The 20,871-nt window shown below is 35.5% G+C and overlaps 1 protein-coding gene across 4 annotated transcripts; it reads right to left on the bottom strand.

Annotated features, from left to right (window-relative positions):
• Window positions 1–67: 67 nt before the first annotated feature.
• Window positions 68–18,078, bottom strand: LOC113503660 (sodium-coupled neutral amino acid transporter 9 homolog). Of its 4 annotated transcripts, none has more exons than XM_026885693.1 (12): window positions 17,973–18,078; window positions 8,635–8,715; window positions 8,183–8,315; window positions 5,378–5,481; window positions 5,027–5,184; window positions 4,348–4,509; window positions 3,659–3,862; window positions 3,051–3,247; window positions 2,509–2,613; window positions 2,363–2,431; window positions 1,814–1,977; window positions 68–1,204 (listed from the first exon to the last, which is right to left on the bottom strand). In XM_026885693.1, the coding sequence occupies exons 1-12, from the start codon at window positions 18,053–18,055 to the stop codon at window positions 1,033–1,035; spliced, it is 1,632 nt and encodes a 543-aa protein (XP_026741494.1). In that variant the 5' UTR covers window positions 18,056–18,078; the 3' UTR covers window positions 68–1,032. The 4 variants fall into 4 exon arrangements, with proteins under 4 accessions (XP_026741494.1, XP_026741498.1, XP_026741496.1 ...); XM_026885697.1 differs by lacking the exon at window positions 17,973–18,078 and adding an exon at window positions 9,946–9,968; XM_026885695.1 differs by lacking the exon at window positions 17,973–18,078 and adding an exon at window positions 9,045–9,174.
• Window positions 18,079–20,871: the final 2,793 nt, after the last annotated feature.

Below are 20,871 nucleotides of genomic sequence, written 5' to 3' on the forward strand. Positions count from 1 at the left end.
GATTTAAAATTGAAATTATGAAACAAAATCCTATTTTTATATTTAATTGTTTGAATTAATAAATGATTGTATACACACATGTGTTTTAAATAATTATAACCTAATTTGACTTATAAATAGACTATGACTAGATAGACTTTGGTGATAAGTACCTATTTAATAGATTTATTTACAGGAAAGCTAGTTTGAAACTTATGGTTAAGAATCTGTAGAAAGTTATTAAGAAAATAAATCATAAGAATAGTTTTTAGGTACTTCACATACTTGGTTGTTTTTACACATTTTATATAGTAATACAATATACGCTATTATTATTTAAACTGGATTATCAAGCGGAATGGCATTCAGCATATTTAACTTAAATTAAAATAACTAAAATAAAGGCTTTTCCAAACATTACGGCAACGCACTTTTACTGGATATATTTCTACCACACGCCAGTAAAGTTAAGCTTACTAATGTTTGGAAACATCTAATAACTAAATCCGTATACATTATTTGTGGCAAAATAATTAAAAAGAAGCCAGTATGTAAGACTTTCTAATTGTCTTATTATTTGACTTTACATCTTACAAGATATGCTTTTAGTTTTGGTAAAAACAACAAATGTTTAACAAAGTCGATGCAAACATTAAAATGATATAGTGCCCGACTAATGGTAACTGGATTAAATTTGACGCTTTTAGTATTCCCCTGAGCATTTTGCAATTGTTGTTAGAATTTTATTGTTTTGACCGTGAGTGTTCTGCCCTGCGCTGAATTTCCAATTATTGTGATGGAAAAATGCTTAAGAGGATACGAACAGTGTAATTTCAACCCAATTTTCATTCATTGGCAATTTTAAACGGCAGAATTAGGGCCCTGAGCCCTGAGGCCCTGATATCATAAGATATTAAGTTTTAAAACGTTTACAAGAAAAAATCTGTGATAAAACCCGCAGGATTTTTTACTTGACATCACGTGACCACGATATTCATTACCTCCAGATTAATTTTCAGATATCCTGACCTTTGTTTTCAACCGAAACCCAAGTTATTCATTAATAAAGAACTGCATGAGCAAGTTTCCAGCTCCGAAGAGTACGATAGCAGCATAGAAGAGGGTCTTCCACCAGGTCAGCTTACCGCGTAGCTGTAGCGACCGGATCTGTAGGAATGAGGGTAACGCGAAGATGTGGACTAGCCCGCTTACTGCACCCGTGTATCTAGTAACAAGAAATATAGGTATAGTCAAATATATAAGAAACTTTCTTTTTAATTAACATGACTGCACGAATATCAAATAATTGTGGTAAATGTCATCACACCAAACCCAATGTGCACAACGTGTCGTGTTTCGATCCCTGCACTGGACAAGCATGATCTACGAATCCTTGTTCTGAGTCAAGTTGCATAATTCAGAGTCTGAATTAAGTTGTTCATGCTAGAATTGTTCTTTCAAAATGTCTGTGCAAACCCTCGCAACACAAGGATTAAATTCCTTACTTCGGGAGTCGTATTTTTTTTTACAAAATTGAAAATTCACTATTTTTGGAGGCAATTCAGCCATGTCAGCGAACAAAACCTGAATGCTGATGCTTTAAATCCTTTAAATCCGTCACTAGTCCTATGCACAAAAAGAGAACGGCTATGAGGGGCTTCGGAAAGGAGGGTATTTATTCAGTAAGTGGGATTAAAACCTTATTTTAGTGGGATAAAAAATATTTTCTAAATAACATTTTTTTTAGCTTACTGAATAGCATTACAACAACTTAGCATTACAAATGACACCCTGGGATAAAATATCGATATAATCATAAAAGAACAGTATGTACCTGATGATGGTCCCTATGCTCGGACAGAAGCAGGCGACCAGCACGCACATGCTCATGATGGCCACGTTGATGAGGACGGTGAGGCAGCGGGACTGCTTCAGCGGCAGCAGCAGGATCGCCTCCGAGCGGAGCATGAAGGCCACCAGCGGGTACACCGTGACCACCTGCAAGATTAAAAGGGGATGGATCACTTACATCTGAAGTACTGAAAAAAATTCTGGGCAGCGGGACTGTCCAAAAGGACTTAGGAGGCTAATGTGACCCTGGTATACGAAGGTATAGATTTTAGTCAGTAAAAGTGTAAGACTGCCTTCCGCACAACCCAAAGTGGAAAGAGTTATTGGATGATTTCGTGTCCGAAAAGAAGGTGATAAAGAATACAAATAAAGTGATAAAGACCATTGATAATACCTACCTAGGAGGACCTACACCTGGAAAGTGATACTGCAACTAGCATTCGTAAAACAGATACTAAACTTTGTTGAACAAAGCCAGCAACACTTCAGCCAGGATAAAAAAAATAAAAAGATTTATCACATTTCTACTCACTTGAAACAGAAGTAATATTCTAGCAACCGCAGTCATGACGTCATGCATTTCGAAGTTGTTCAATAAGTTCTGAAAACAAAAAAAGGTCATTAGTAAACAGGGTTTTTTTTTATATTTTCCATTTAATAAGTAATATATATACTTACATCTTCAATACAGGACTTGGCGAGAGGAAAACAGATGTAGAAGACAGCTCCGACTAGCGTGTATGTTACTGTGACTAGTATGAATGCTATCGTAAGGTCTCTACCCTGAAACATAAGGGATAAAATTTAAATATCATATTCCTGATATTTTCAGGGACACCTAGTTCAATTTCCGTTTTTAGAAGTTCAAATAATTGAAATACTGGACTTTTTGGATATTTTCAAATTTTAGGGGCTCCTTTACCCATTTTTCCGTTTTGCAAAAAATGTTGTTCAAAATTTCTAAATATTATTTTCAGGATTCAGGATAACAATATCAGTACAACTTTTTTTGTCAGGATAAAAGAAAAAATCTACATCTACAGTAATTGCGAGCTTTTCCGGCATCATTGGATTTTCTGCCCAGTCGATAATATTCCTCTCTGGTACTAATTACTCTGGGAAAATGTTGCTTAGTTTGAGCCTAGATAGCGTTGCTTGACAGTTCTAAAATATATTACAATAGCAATTAAAATTTTAAAATGTATCATATACCAACTCACATTCTTATCCTGCCTAGCATTATTACTCATGATAGTGATAATAATGTTGTGTATATAGAAGGACAGGGCCAGCATCCCGCTGAGTACCGCCGCGTTCTTGATGGGGTGTGTCTCTGTGAAGATGGTCCCGATGTTGATGCCCCACGTGTAGCCCTTCACTATCACGAACACGAGCAGGTACACTACTGATAGCGTGCCTGCAGGGGACAGATGGTTATTTATTTATTTGTTTGTTTGGCACGGCATCCACACACTTATTTTGTTATATTTTCTGTAGTAATAATAAACATAAACGGAAAAACAGCATGCTGCTGGGGAGTTTGTTGCGCCGTTTCTTCTCTCACAGCGAAAGCACTTAGGAAGCTGTGAAGGGTGGGCGAAACTGGGTGCTGTCGAATGTAATTTGACCCGTAGCCTAATTTGAATAAGTGACTTTTGATTTTGATTATGTTACAAGGATTGAACTGGACTTTTTTTTACTAATTTAAGTAAAGGATAATTGCGTCGCTATGAAATTGTTTTTTTTTGTCGCTGGGGGTTTTGAAAAAGCAAGGATTCGTGAATCACACAATCAATTAATCCAACCAAAAAGTATCTCCCAAACTTACCTAAAGAGTTGAACTTGGTAAAGAAGGACACATCTCTAAAGTTGAGTAGTGGGAAGACGATGAGCGCCACGTAGAGTGGTACTGTGGTGTGGAGCCCCCAGTACACGGAGTCGGCTTCGGGTTCAGCTATCATGAGGGACTGGTTCACGTTGTGAGGGCACAGCAGGCTCGTGTTGTATACCGTCGTGTTTGATGTGTTGAGATCTGGTGGTCATAAGGTTTTAACTGTTTTGTAAATGATAAATCAAATTATGATGCTCGTTTTTTCTGAAGAAGAAAGTATTATAGTGGGTTAATTGAAGTGTATCATAATTGAACTGTATCATAAAGTATAAAAAAATATGGGATGATATTAAGTGCCCGACTTGCAAAATATTGATCTATATGTCATTTTTATCTGTGCGGCTAAGTCCTTTTATGTTGCAAGTATATACTGAAACCAATTACGTGAAAGTAGGACAGAAAATACATCATAAAAAAAATAAATCATCTATGAAAATTTCGAGTGTCTTGCTATGACGGTTTATGGGATACAGCTTGCTGACGGACGGACGGAAAAACAGCATAACCTCATTAATAGAGTGCCGTTTTTACGCATAGGGAAACTTTGGGAAAAACTGATGCAGAGATCGCAAATTATACTTTCATCTTTGTTTCTTGCGTGTACCTACTGATTACGAGCCACTCACCCACGAGATAGTTGACGGTGAAGTACAGGAAGTTGGTGATGAGTATCCAGTAGACGACGTTGGCGCCGAGCAGCACGAGCAGCGAGAACACGTGCGCCAGCGCCTCCGCGCCGCGCCCCAGCAGCGCGCGGCACAGCGCCGGCACCTCGCAGCTGTCGCTGCCTGCGCCCAGGGCGGGGGGAAGCTAACTAGTATGCTTAAAGTAACTTAGCCTTTTCCAACTATGTTGAGGTTGGCTTCCAGTCTAAACGGATTCAGCTAAGTACTGTGTTACAAGGAGCGATTGCCTATCTGACCTCCTCAACCCAGTTACATGGGCAACAAGATATCTCTTAGTTAGATTGGTTGTCACACTTTACAAGCTTCTGACTACCTGTAACGACTGTCAAATATGTAGGAATGACAGCTGGGACCGACAATTTAACGTGCCTTCCGAAACACGGAGAAACTCGTTATGACAAAGATTTTCACCCATCTACGGACCAACCACGTCAAGCGTCTCTTAGCCTCTGATCGATTCACTTATGAGGTTAGAGCTTAACCACGAGCTCCTCTCTTAAAGTAACCCCTTTTAACCTCTTTTAAAGTAAGCTGAATAAGAATGGCTCTCTGCGCAATTTAAGGTTCGTTCTTTAAATTTTAGTCGTTCAAAGACCACTGCTTATGATAAGCTACTCACCATGATGCTTGTTGACGGTGAGCAGGACATAAGCGGTGTAGAGACAGAGCGCGGCCATGAACGCGACCAGCGCCAGCGCGGCCGGCAGCCCCGCGCGCTCCACACCCCACGCCATCGTCAGCAGGGACGAGCCCATTATCGTGTTCCATACTGAAAAACTGTTGCAAAAAAGGAACGCTTACAAGAAAATTCTTAATTAATCAAAACCCCAGTAGGTACTTTTTTTTAAGGTGACGTCGGCACTAATGTCCTTTACAAAATTTGAGTGGGATATGCGAAGACATCCAGACTCGGTGAAAATTTGAAGATCACAAAAAATGCTTTACATGCTTGCATATAATGCATACTTACATAGTGACTAGAGAACTCTGTTTATTCCTTTCTGGTTTTATCGACTTCTCGAATTGTTTGTTAAATGTGGAGAGGATGTCTCGTGCCGATATTTCTGCTGGGCCCTGAAACAAAATTAAGGTACGCTAATTAATTTATGAAAATGGCCTTGTTTTTAGTTAGGGGTAGCTGTATGTCAGCTTCTCTCTCTCTTCTGTTTGTGGCATTATAATTCCCTTTCCGTTTTCATTTTGGTTTGATTTGTATTAAAGGTGAATTACACGTTTCAAATAAATCAGTTGATCGGTATAAAAGATGTGGGGGGGGTGAATGAAATTGTGATGAAATGAATATTGATAACTTAATTAAGAGATTCCTTAGCTTCTTTTGATGAAAACATGGCATTGCTTGTGGGGAAATGGAATCCGATTATCGAATGAGAGTAACAATTACTGCATCTCAGAATTTGCAATTCTGCTAAAGATGTTTTGTCATGTTCGTTATCTTCGATGCCTTTTTTTGAGTAGTTTAAAATAATCATATTTCTGATTTTTGTCACTAGTGGTTATAACAATAAGACGATAACATACAAAAACAAAAGACCTTTGACCGTAATACGCATTACTACGTGAAATTACAACAATGATGAAACATACATAAAGTTAATTACGATGTTACTGTAGTAATTGCGTATAATATATTATTTAAACATATGTGTACATGTGTAATTAATTGTTTGACGATCGAGTTGATAGGTCGATGTTAAAATGTATCGGATGTTACGAGAAAATGATAAATAAACAATATTAAGACTGAATAATTATATTTTATTGAATCTTAGTTGTTATGTAACTCGTTCGGTAAAAAGTAATGTTTTCCCATATTCCGCTTTATAATAGAAATTATATTAGTTAATAATGTATTTCTACTCATGCAAAATTGGCGAGTTAAGCCAGCCCCTTCAAACATGAATCAAGAAAGGTTCCGATCCTCGAAGTTTTTAAAAGGTATAAAATTTATCTCAGCCATTTAGCTACTCCCCTAGAAACTCTTAAGCATCTGTAGGTATATCTACTAGCACGAGTCGTCATATATTAAACAAGTCGGCTTTCGGAAACTAGTATGTAGCGGAGTGCTATGTTGAAATGAAATCATATCTTCTGCGAGTAGAATTTATCATCACTTTTACATGTCTTCTTTGAGAACTTTTACATGTCGACATTTCCGACCTGACTACCCTGAGAAGAAATGTCGAAACCATCTCAGGTCTCACAGACTCTTTTAAAGACCAGACAATTTAAAAATGCGAGAATAAATATATAAACTAATGCTGAGTATTTCTTTGGACTGGCCTTTTGAGGAAAGTACCAGTTCGATCTGAGTTCTGCTGTGGAGTTTGTTGCGACGTTTTTTCTTTCCAGAGGAAATCCCTTAGGAAGCGGTGAAGGGTTTGCTGTACAGGGAGCTGTCTGTGTAAAATTGACGTTCAATAATTGTTACTTGGAGCCTAGTTTGAATAAATGGTAACACTAATTGATTTAAGCGTTGCCTCGCACACTACAGACCTTATAAACAAACAAATAATCAAAACATGACTATATAATCTATTATCAGGAATCAGGGCCACGTCTTATCTCACACAATATCAACTTTAATTAAATTAAATGTACTCGCTATTGGCGTCGATCAGTCAAAACATTCGTGAGATAAATACGTTACAAACATGCGTATTATCGAAATAGTATCCTTGATTAAATATAGATGGTCCATTTAGCTAATAATGAGCAGTTTTGAATTGATAAATGTTATTTAAGGCTATTCGTGTTTAAGATATAGTTGTATATTGATGGTATTTGGTTTTATCTAGTTTGGAACGTGCGCCTTATCTGCCATCTGGGTACAGGAATATTGGCGATAAATATTAGTATTGGTCTATATCTTAAGTAAGTACACGGGAAATTCAGCTTTCGATTATTGCCTCATCAGAGATCTTAAGACACCCAGACTCCGAACAAGCATTCGTGGATAAAACAAATATGCTTACCCTATGTGGGGATCGAACCCACTACAGTGGGCTTGGCATAATGACTTGCGATATCCGTGCAGTGAAATTAAAAAACAAGACATCATTATTTACAGTGTTGTCATAGCAACTTAAAACAATGACACGGCGATATATTGTTTTATTTCGGGCACGGGGCAAACCACGTTTCAGACATTATCATGCCCTGATAAAAATGGCAACCAACGGATTTGACCTCTTGAGAAGCATTATCGACAGCGTAACATTCGTAACTAAATATAGTCAAAAAGACCTTGCCATTTGTTACTAAGTTTAAAAAACTCTTTACACGAGTTAAAAATAAACTGGCTTTAGGTACCACAGAGCCCGAATTCTGCTATTTACAATGGCCGATGAATGAATGGAAATATGATTAAAATGACACTATTCGTATTCTCGTAAGCACTTTGGCAAAACAAAAATTGGAAGACAAGACAAAAGTCTTTGGAGTGTTGGGATTTAACTGATATGATACAAAATCAAATCTCTTGAAAATTACTAACTTATTATAAGATTCCTTATATGAAAAACGTAGCCAATCTCCTCAACTGTTGCTGTTCAGGACACAAACAGTACGTTGGCCGCATCTTTGATATTTACCAAGATTGTAAAGGATGGATAATATCACCCATATTTGATTTCGATAAGTCACGTGACTGACCTGTCATCTCCATACATTCGACTGCCTACTATTGTCAGTAACGATTGTAGCTATTTCCTTTGGCTGGGCTGAGGCTGGGTTCGTAAGTCCTATTTGTACTCACCAAGGAGTCGATGCTCTCTGTGCTGATGGCCCTGTAGGTGGGGGTGGCGGCGCCCTGCAGCAGCGGCTCGGCCTCCGCCCGGGACATGGCGCTGTAGTAGCTGTGGCTGGTGATGCTCGGAGAGTTGTAATAACTATAGAAAGGTATATAGTTTTTGTCAGTTTTATTACTCTTTTATTGCTATATTTTTCAGGGTTGTCTGTAGTCTAGTCTAATTTTGAGGGCATGATTGATTAACATCCTACATCTCGAATATTAAATTTCATCGTTAGAGACTTGAGTTAGGGTAATTCAAAATTATTGATGAGTTTTGACGCTAGCACCTCTTCAGTTTTATGCTTTTATTAAAACCATCCGTAAGAAGAAACACTGTTCTATGTAATTTAGTGTTTCTTATAACAGAGGCCTCGTATAAAATAATTATATGAAAATCTCCCTACATTTTGACTTACCTTTTATGTTTCTCGTAGAATCTTCTCCGATCCTCACAATATTCACAGTCCGTTATGTCTGAACACGCACTCCCGAATATTCTACAAAAACACAAATTTCTGTCAAGTAACTAGTAACTAAAACCTTTTAAAACTATCACACGAAAAAAAAAACAGAAGCAAAACTTAAATTAAATTTAAAATCGTTTACAGATTCACATTTAAATAAAGAACACAAAAAACATTTTACCAAGAATAAAATTAGTAAAATGACAACTTTCGCGATGATTACTTGTAGTTTTTTTAATTAAATTAAAAAATATAAACTGCGTGCAAAAGTCGGTATGTTGTCGTCAAGTGATTACCACTGCCCGTTTACACTACAACGCACGTTTTACTGTTTTTATCTGTCAATCTATGTATTTACTTACGTCACTGGAGTACAAGATTACTCTTATTTTAAATGATATCTGCTTTGAATTTTATTTATTTAATATTCATTAATAGGAAGTGTGAAAATTTATGTAGAAACCTTGAAAATTTGACACTTCTGTCGACTTTTTTTTTCTACCCTCTTCTTATCTATTTTAAGAAAACATTTTTCGTGGCAGAGCTAGAGATGTAATAGGGATGATAACATTTTTTTTTGCAGGGTCCGTCTTGTAGTTTTTTGTATAATAATGGATACGTATTTTTTTATTTGTCCCGCAAACATAAATTGACCAAATTACAGTGAATGAAACTTACGCGTGACGTCACGATTGAGTATAAATTTTACCATAATAATATCGTTACGTCACAAGCCCCCTCTCCTAAACTTTAAAGCAGTTAATCTTTGTCAATTCTAGTTTTTCTGAAAAAGGAAAAATACGTGTCTCATACTTTTCAATTATCTGAGGGACTAATGAAATTTTTTATTTTTATACCCAGTCATCATCCCTATTATTGTTTGTAAAAAAGAACTTGGGAAGAAAAAGACTGATAGATAATTAAATGATACTACCTATCACGTAGCTTTGTCTTTTTCTGAACAAATAAAAGTGATAAAGATTAACTGCTTTGTTACACGGGGCGTGAGCCGTAACGATTTCGTAAAATTTTAAATTATACACAATCGTGACTTCCACGTAAGAAACTTCCATTCACTGTAATAGAGTAATTTGCTCAATATATAAATGTGGAACAGAATTAAAAAATACGTATCCATTATTACGCAGTAACCTACAAGAAGAACGGTAAAAAAATGACATTCTTCAAGTGTACAATTATAGATACACTTCTGAAAATCAGAAATTATGGAAATGTATCAAAATTACTGCTTTAGGTACTAACCATCCAGAGCCCCAAACCTTTTCAAGTTCATTGCACGCAATTAAGATTAACAATTTGATATCTATAAAATTAGCGTTCTATGACCATACCTACGTTCCATTATACGTACCAGCAGATTATAATATACGGTAATTGTTATAAAAAAATACACTAATTATTCATATCTCACATTGAACAAGTGCTTCGTAATTATACGTATAATAGGTAGGTAATTAATATTATCTGTAATACAATGTTAAAAGAAAATTAAATACGATGTAACTATGAATTACAATTACGACAAGATAAAGTCTTCTGTATGGGCCTCTCTCGTGATACAAAACGTGACTAGAAGCGGGTTTGATTCCCAGTCTGAATATACTTTGAATTGAATGAAGTGTTTCACTATCTGAGGTAAATAAGTGGCAAATTCGTTTTAATTATTACAGTACGATATTAATTATGAAACGAATTACTTTGATTAGCCGGTGTGAAACTCACATTAAAGTACATATTACCGAAAAAAAATGGCATGCATGCATGCATTGTTGTTAATTAGCATTTCACCTGTCTTTTCTTACAGCCCTATACTTTACGCATAATATAATGCTAGTCCCAAGTCTGTGATATATAGGAAGTGAGCCTAAGAGAGGAGGTCAATTCTTAAGAGCGGGATAATATATACTTATTTAAAAAATACTACTACTTATTTAAAAACTCGATCATATTTCGGCCTGTTGTAAGTATATCAGAAATTCCACAACAAACCGTTAATCAATATTTATATTTCCCCAGCCAGTCGCTACGAGGTCTTGAAGCCCATACTTAAAGCGGGACGCAAATACACAATGTAGAGCCCTATCTCCCTTACACGGTTGCATTGGTAAAGAGAGTGAGGTAGTTAAGGGAATGTAGGTACTCTCGTAAGTTCATTATCAAAGCGGACGTTGATATTGCAACAAACTTGCATGAACCACAACAAAGGTTGCAAGGCTACCCACCCCGTATCGCCTTGATCCCTTCAATGATGATACATTGTGTGGTTGAACGATCTTCATTGGACGGGATTGGAATTCTTTGTTCAGATAATGTCTTACGATACGTTGGTGCTGTTTTCATTCATTATTTATTTGTATTGTAAAACAGGAATATAATTATAGGTGGGCTATTGCAGGGCTATTAAAAAGGGATTAGGGCCATCCTTGCAAAAAGAAGACTTTATAAGGGCTGTGGGATGGAGAATTTATTTTTACTGTACACTGTATTTATGAATGTTTGCGAAATATCCCGTCGTACAAGGATTAAATTCCTTAATTTGAGAGTTGTTTAATAAAAAAAAACAACTTCAGCTAAATCATGATCCGTTTTTCGTCGCATCTTCACTACATAGTATAAAACAAAGTCGCTTTTTCTGTCATGTGTCATGTTGTATGTCCCTATGAACGCTTAAATCTTTAAAACTACGTAATGGATTTTGATGCGGTTTTCAACAATAGATAGAGCAATTCTTGAGGAAGGTTTTAGTGTATAATAAGTTTAGGTTTTGTGTAAACTGACAATATTACAACGATATTAGTTAAACATGTCGGAAAAAATTAAGCCATTCGAGAGCTTTCCTCGAGAACGCTGCCAAAACCTTTTGAGTTACAACAAAACTATGTATGGCGGGTTTGTACCTCTTTAATAAATCTACAAAAAAGTCCGCGGTGGTATATGTCTATCTTCCAAGGATAACCCACAATAACCATTTTTATGTGTTTTCTTAATACAGTAAAATTATGGGTTATTTACGAACCTATTTTTAACAATACAGTATTAATCCTTATACAAATAAATAAGTTAGATATATTATACATGTAATATAGAACAAAATTGCCTTTTACACTACACCAAAAAAGTGAATAGGTAATGAGTTATCGTAATATTAAAATCTCCGCGCGAGAAATTAAAAATCGATGAAACGTAGCGAAGATATCGTTGGCATCTATATACTAATATACTTATACTAATATATAAAGCTGAAGAGTTTGTTTGTTTGTTTGTTTGAACGCGCTAATCTCAGGAACTACTGGTTCAAATTGAAAAAATATTTTTGTGTTGAATAGACCATTCATCGAGAGAGGTTTTAGGCTATATATCATCACGCTGCGACCAATAGGAGCGAAGAAAAGTCATAACTTATATCTTCTAACCACGCAGACGAAGTCGCGGGCAACAGCTAGTGTACAAATAAAGCGTTCTAATTCTGATGGTAGATCGGACTTTTCTGACCGATCTTAGCGGGCAAATAAAACGTTGATATATTGATTGAAAGTAAATAATTAATTAACCTTTCTATCTTGAATACATATAACTAGACAGTTACTAACATTCTAAAGTTAGTATCAGTGACGTCACATATACATGCAACTTGATTTATAGGAAAGTAAATATAGCCGTGTGGGGTCGGGGGCTCGGCTGACGACACAATTATCTACATTTCGTCATCTTACATTAGTCTTATTTACATCTATTATTGACCTCTCAAGTAATAAAAGTAGGTGGTACTAGGTATGTTAGTACTCGTAATTTTTTTATTTACGTAGGAAGATGGCGGTGCCCGGATTCTCAGGCATTCGGAAAAAAAACCGGACAGAGTTGACTTTTTTATTTCATGTCTCGCCACACTAAACGGTTCATGGTATAAATGAAATATTAAAATTTAGTAAATCGAAGAATAGGCTACAGCGCCTACAGCTTATAGCAGTAGACTTTCTATATTTACAGGCGTGTAGTAGAGGCGTGATATGGGATGGATGGGATAAAAAACCATAGCTAGGCCTAGATACAGAATAGTGCAAGAATTCTATAATTTTCCATCATAATTTTTAAGATTAATTAACCTGCGACTTGATCCGCTCAGTAGGGGAAATCATATGTATAAGGAACTTTTATAAATTTAATAGGTATCAGCTAGCCGTTCTAATAAAGTACCTATATCACAGGGACACCACAAATCTAATTGTAATGGTGTACCTAAATTAAAAAAGGAGAGTACCTATAATGGCATATGACTCGAAAAATTACCTAAATAGTAAATAGGTGCACCAGACTGCTTTATAATAGGAAGATGTTTTTAAGTAAAATGGTTTTTAGGCATAGGGTCTGTGATATATATTTTTTCCGATATGACATGTGTTTAGACGAACATAGATACATTTTATATCAGCGATAAAAGCACCGCAAAAAGCAATTATTTAATTACTGGGTAAACATTTTTAAACAATAAATTACTGTATAGTAAAGTCGATTTTATAGTGTTAGGACTTTTGGAATAAAATGCAGATGCAGAGTTAACACACAATGGATTTTTATTTAGATGAAGTTTTACAAACGCCCGACGTCCACCATGACCGATTGCAGAGAGAGAGTTGCCAGTGTAACAAAACAAAAAAACATCTATATATCAAACATAAGTGTTGCCTCACATAATAGGTTGCTACAGCATATTTAACACACCCCCTCAACACTTAATTTTTGATTGATTAACCTGCTTAAACTAATATATCTAACTTTACCTTTATGTCTAGCAACTCTAGCATAACAACATCAAAGATAACTACCCCTTTATAACACAGTGGACACACTTGCCTTAACAACATAATACACATCCAGCCCCTTAACAAAATCAGTAAAAATTAAAACAAATTCAGAAGCAACACTAATAAAATATCACCCCCTTAATGGAAAACTTATTTTAAAATCTTACTTCTAAGTTTTACATACAACTGTCCACCTAATGCTTTAGTAAACATATCTCCAAGATTATCAGAACTACTAACATAGGATAGACTTACACAACCGTCATTAATTTTCTCTATGATAAAATGATATTTTACATCAATATGCTTAAGCCTCTTATTACTGAAATTGTTTTCTGCTATTTTGATTACACTCTGGTTATCCTCATTAATCTTTACTTCCAATTTAAATCCAAAATCTAATAATAAGTTTTTTTAACAAGCATGACTCAACTATACCTAAACACAGTGCTACATATTCTGCCTCAGTTGATGACAAAGATACACATAATTGCTTTTTAGTACACCAAGATATTACACAATCAAATACTTTAAATATATATCCTGAAGTAGATTTTCTGTCTTTTGTGTCACCAGCCCAATCAGCATCAACATAACCCTCCAATTTATCATTACCATTACAACCATACACCAATGACAAATCTACTGTACCTTTCACATATCTCAATACACGCTGTAAACATTTTAATAGCAACATACTAGCACAGTGCTGATATCTACTTAAGAAACCAATCGCTACACACAAATCAGGCCTTGTAGCATTAGAAGCGTACAGCAAATTTCCAATTATCTGCCTACATTTCAATTCGATTTCTTTACTTTCAGATTTTTCCCTTCTTAACAATTCAAACTTAAAATTCTGATCAATAGGTATGTTACAAGCTTTGCAATCAGACATCCCATACTTTCTTAATACTTTTAACAAATAATCCTTCTGATTTATAACAGTCTTTCCATTTTCTACATCCTGTTCAATGCTAATACCTAAATAGTTACAAGCCATACCTAAATCTTTCATAGCAAAGTTCTTACACAATTTCTCCTTGAACTTTCCGATCTGTATGTCACTATCACTAAAATATAGCAAATCATCTACAAAAATTAGCACATAAATGGAATACTCCTTACAACATTTAAAATACAAACATGGATCATTTTTGGATTTTATGAAACCATCACTACACATAAAATCATTAAACTTTCTATTCCAGTACTTAGGACTTTTCTTCAATCCGTATATAGACTTATTTAATTTACCTATTCCTCCATTAGGTAGTTTCATGTACACAGGTTCATCAATGTCACCGTAAAGAAAGGCTCCTGTTACATCCATCTGGTATACTGGAAGTTTCTTTTTTACTGCTACAGCTAACAAAGTACGGAAAGAAGTCAAACTTGCAACGGGGGCATAAACTTCTGCACCATCCATATCAGTCTGCTCAAAACCCCTAGCAACTAATCGGGCCTTGTATTGAATTTCTTGGCTTGGATTTTCTTTTATCCTGTACACCCATTTACTGTTTATTACCTTTATTCCCTTTGGCACCATTGCTACTTCACTCCATGTATTATTTTCTTTCAATGTGGTAATTTCTCTGTTCATAGCTTCTATCCAATTTTCTTTGTCTTCACACTCCATGGCTTCCTTAAGGGTACTAGGTTCATTATGCATGCTTATAAAACCAACCTCATAGTCATCAAACCAATTGGGTGCTTTTCTAGAGCGTGTTCTTCTACTATCATTTACTTCTTGAATTTCTTCATCCTCTATAATTTCCTCTTCTAGAAATTCCACTTCTTGCATGATATTGTCACTTACCTCACAATCCTCAAATTCTTCATTTTCTTCAGTGTTCGACACAGACTGGTATTCTTCATTGTTCAAGTTTTCTTCTATATCTAAATATATACACTGTTCTTCCTGCTCTGCTTTTTCAGGTTTATCATGTTTCTTCACAAATGTAACATCTCTCACTACTTCCACTGCATTTTTCCTTGGAAAATAGATCCTAAACCCTTTTGTGTACTCTCCGTAACCTACAAAAATACCTTTTTCTCCTTTTGCATCAAATTTCCTCCTTTTTTCTTTTGGTATGTGCACAAAGACTTCACTGCCAAATGTATGTAAACCATTTACATCAAACTTATTCCCTGACCATGACTCGTATGGTGTTTTTCCTTCTTCTTTGCTATGGTAAGTTCTATTTAGAGTGTACACAACTGTGTTAATCGCTTCAGCCCAGAATACTTTGTCCATTCTTTTTGCATGCAACAGAGTTCTTGCTCCTTCAACTAGAGTCCTCATATCTCTTTCAGCTTTCCCATTTTGCTCTGGACAATAAGGTACTGTAGTCTCATGTGTCACTCCATGCTCTGCCAATAAGGTTTTCATTTCTGCATTTACAAATTCTGTCCCATTATCACTGCGAAGTGTACAAACTGGATTATTTAATGTTTTTGCCCTCATAATAAATTCTTTAATCTTTTCAACAGTTTCCGACTTGTAAGTTAAGAAATAAATTGTCCTATAGTTTGAGAAATCATCCTTTAATAAAAGAAAGTACCTTGACCCTCCTATTGACTTTTCTTCTATTGGCCCACACAAATCAGCATGCACCAACTCACCTGTCTTACTTGTAGATCTTCTACTACTATCAAATGGTAATCTATGCTGTTTGCCTTGTACACAAGCTGTACATGTGTCAATTGGTGACTCACTAAAATCAATATTATTTTTCTTTAAAATTCGTTTCACTTCCGTATAATTTTGATGTACTAACCTCTCATGCCATTCACTTAACTCAAGTTTAGCTACATTAGCCGCCAAAGATTCTGACTTAAAGTCCATTACATACAGCTTCAAACATGATTCCTTATTAGCAATAGCACACACTCTATTATCCTTGGAAAATACACACTGATCATTAGTCATACTCACTTGAAAACCATTGCATACCACACTACCTACAGAAAATAAATTAATCTTTAATTTAGGAACATGCAAAACATTGTTTATCGAGCAACTGACATATTCTTCACCATCAAATGCCATTAATTTTATTTTGCCTATACCTAGAGCATTTAGGTGTCGTCCATCACCTATCATCACAACCTTAGGAGTGGATAACCTTTCATATTCACAAAATAATTCCTTCTGATATGTCATATGGTGACTGGCACCGCTGTCTACCAACCATTTTTCATCTATTAAACGATCACTTGCGCTAACTGGCACTTTAGACACAAAAGCATTTTCAGTTTTCTTATTATTTTTAGTAGCTTTACATTTGTCCTTAAAATGACCTGGCTTTTGACAGTTAAAACACACATCTTTAAGCTTACAATCTTTCTTCAAATGACCTGACTTGTTACATAAAAAACATTTATAATTACCTTTGTTTTTACCTTTTTGACCTTTAGAAAACAATGCTACACTTTCGTCTACCTTACTGCTACTCTTATTATTTAGCCGTTCCTCTTCAACTAAGAGCCGTGCCGTTAAATTATCAACAGTCTGTTTTTCTTCTGCACATGATTCCCACGCACTAACAAAGTGAGAATACTTCGGTGGAAGTGACATGATGATTTTCGACATAGCCATCCTGTCGGTTACCGCTTCTCCCAGTCGCCTCAAGATCTGCTGCTGTTCCTGCACCTTGGAAATAAAGTCCGCGACACTCATGTCATTTTCAAATTTTAGGGCAAAGAATCGCTGCTGTTGCAGCATCAGTGACGTTTCTCCACTTTTTTCATATATACTGTGCAGCCGGTTCCATACTTCATGCGCTGTTTGACAAGTAATTACTTGATGTAGAACTGGTTCCGCCAATCTTGTCACAATTGCACTCATCGCCTTCAAATCCTTGTCTGCCGACGCCTGCTCGGGCTCCGCTGACGCCTGACCGGGCTTCGCCGACACTTCATCTGGTTTTGTCGCTGCCGCTGCACTGCCATTACTGGGTTTGAGATTCGGATTCGTTACAACCTGGTATAATCCTTGTTCTCTCAAAATCACCGCCATCTGGAATCTCCAGACGCTCCAGTTCTTTGCTCCCTCCAGTCGTATTACGCCGAGCTTTTCCATCTTGATATTTCGTCTCGCAATAACAAAGCAAACCGAGTGACGCCAAAAATGCCGGCCGCCACCGCGTTCCTTCTTGCTTGTCGACACCCGACCAAGCTCCTTCCAGACGATTTATCCAAAGCCAATCTTCACCTAAATACGTTTACGGGCCTGGGCCCATAACCTGTTAGGACTTTTGGAATAAAATGCAGATGCAGAGTTAACACACAATGGATTTTTATTTAGATGAAGTTTTACAAACGCCCGACGTCCACCATGACCGATTGCAGAGAGAGAGTTGCCAGTGTAACAAAACAAAAAAACATCTATATATCAAACATAAGTGTTGCCTCACATAATAGGTTGCTACAGCATATTTAACATATAGAAATAATGCCACTTACTCGTAACTATCCGTAGATCTCACTGAACTCGCTGCTGAATCGTCTTCCCGCGTTCGCGCCATTATTTTCTCGACGTACCTCATCACTTCAACAAATTTCTTATCTGTATTACTTATATTTTTTTTTAAATTAGGCTGTTTTAAGACGCAGGCGCCACAGCCGTGCCCTGAGTTCACACTGCTAGTCTGCTATTGGCAGATAACAGAGCTTAAAGTTATTTTCACTTGGTTTTGTAGATATTATTTGTAAAACACTGTCTAGTCAGAATTGCGTAGTCAAGAAGGATTAATAATCGTTTGTAATTTAAATTAAGTTTCGATTTAGGTGACTGCTTATTTCCTTTAATTATGATAATCTCATTGTTTTATGACCAAATGAAATTTTAAATTTTAATCTCTCAGGATTATTGTGTTTTGAATTCGTTTGTTAATAGTTATGTCATTCATAGCCGTCGGTATGTACAAGCAAAATGCCTGCAATTATATACGTTCTTTGTTACATAATTATATTAAAACTGTTAGTGTCCTATGTTTTGATGTTACCCCTCTTTTGCAAAACGTTTGTTTGAGCTTGTTTAATCTTTATAATCTTTACTTAGTCAGTTCAACATTACTTCTATTGTTTACCGCGGTTAAGCAGTAAGTACATCGAATGGGTATTAACTTAGACCAGCTTGGTGGCAACTGAATTCCGGACTGACTGGAGATTAGGAATCCAATATTATCGATAGCCTGATAAATTTATATAGCCTTTTCTCCTTTCGTCAGGTTATTTTCTGCAAAATAAAAAGCAGTGCAATATGGATGATCCTTGCTTTGTCTCCGGACAAATTAGCTGAGCTTTTCAAGTCACGTCCACTTTGTATGATTTCAAAACAGAGCAGATAAAATAAAAAATGTTATCTTAACTGTGTAGAAGTACGGTATCGGGAACTGCGACAAAATTCTTATGATAAACCTGGCGACCTTTCCAGATTAATAAAGAAAAATTATGTTTTTTATTTGCTAAAACATTAAGATAAAAATTATGTTCAGCGCCTGATATAATGATCATATCCGTTTTCACTCACACATTGCTGTATAAATAGCAATTAAATTTTAAGCTACAATTTACGAAAAAAAAATAGCTTTGAAATACCTATACGTTCAACTTTAAGTCTCGCAGTGTGTAATTGACGTTACTATTTATTATTTTAAGACCGTGTTGTTCCTCTACTGGGCAAAGGCCTCCCTCTAACCTTTTCCCATTATAGGGCGGAACTATGAACCACCTCGTTTTTCACCCCGTTTTTGAAGTCCGTTGAAAACGGGTAATTCAAACATACGCCAAACTCACTGTGCGCGACTTGTCGCGGGTTCGATCCCCGCGTAGGACAAGTATTTGAGTGATCCACAAATGCTTGTTCTGAGTCTGAGTGTAATTGTGCCTGTGAATTGTATGTATGTAAAACACCCCGCGACACAAGGATTAAATTCCTTACAGCGGGACTCGTATTTTTTTTAATCTACTGCTCCTCAGATGATCACTTTAGAAAAATAGCTATAGTCCTACCACATTATCACTGCCCAAAAGGAAGTTTTAGTTGACTATTGTTATTAATGTTTTTACACTTATAACAAGTGTAAAAAATAACGTAATTACTGAAAATTTGAGAAACATAGCTTTACTTAGTATTTTCTAGTTACTTAATACTTAGTATTGCAAATAACATCCTTTTTCTTATCTCGAAGACTAATTAAACAATCAGACAAATGAAACAATAATTTACTATCAATATTTATTTACAATAGCAATACTACTAACAATAAATAAAAGAAACAAATTAAAAGGCATGAGTTATTGTAACATAACTGCAATAAAAATAATCTAAATATTCAAGGTTGTCCATAGTTTCTTTTCATCTTCATTTTTTATACTGTCTGGCATCTTTAAGCAATAAAAAATGTAATAAATAACCTCAAGAATTCAATTAAGTTAAGGTATAATGTATTTTTGACATTAATTCAGTTAAACATTGCAATCCTTCTGCATAAGTTGGGGACAAATGAAAGATGAAATATTCTTTGGCGGTCAATTTATTACCTACCGTTAGTGACTGAAATCTTAATAAATAATAAAATGCTTTCTCCATTCATACAATTTCATTTACACATAATCCAAACTTTCTTAAAATATAATGGCCATTTAGGTTCTTGTTAAAGCAAATTATTGTAAACCATAAAGTACTATTTTCTCACTAACTAGGTTTTAATTTCAAACAAAATAAATTATATCTGTGCCTTTTATCTTTTTAAATTCTATTCAAACCATTTGATTCTCATCGCTTTAGTTTTCCAAAATTTGGTGGTGTGTTACTGGCAGTGCGTAGAATATCTTAGCAATGTCAATGAAATTATTTATTTATTTCCACATCACTTTGTACAATAATGGTAATTATAGTTCTTCAAAATTGTGTGACATATCTCAACTCAACTAAGTGAAGCAAATATGATATTATAATATATACATTTTTTCAAGTTCAATCAATATTCACCACAAAATGTTAGTGTGAGCCTTGACTCTAATAGATAATAAAACCTCTTTAACATTTGCTTTTTCTTCTTAAACATTTGTTTTAAGATATGAGGCCTCCATGAGAATGATTTAAATAGAATTAAAAGGGACCTTAATTAAGTACTATATTTGTTCGCAGCCATATCTCATTATATGTTGAATCCCATCTTCCTCATACAAGCTTTGTGTTCTTCTATCAACGGGCCACAGTTCTCTTCGCCATTTTCAATAATGCTGTAAAGTAAAAACCACAAATTAGTTTTAATGTAGTAAGTAATTTAGTTAAGGAAAAAAAAGGTAGAATAAATAGCTGATATCATCAGGGTTTTCCACAATGAAAATATTG

Source organism: Trichoplusia ni, chromosome 20 (assembly GCF_003590095.1).
Source record: "Trichoplusia ni isolate ovarian cell line Hi5 chromosome 20, tn1, whole genome shotgun sequence".
In the NCBI taxonomy this organism is placed as follows: Eukaryota; Metazoa; Arthropoda; class Insecta; order Lepidoptera; family Noctuidae; genus Trichoplusia; species Trichoplusia ni.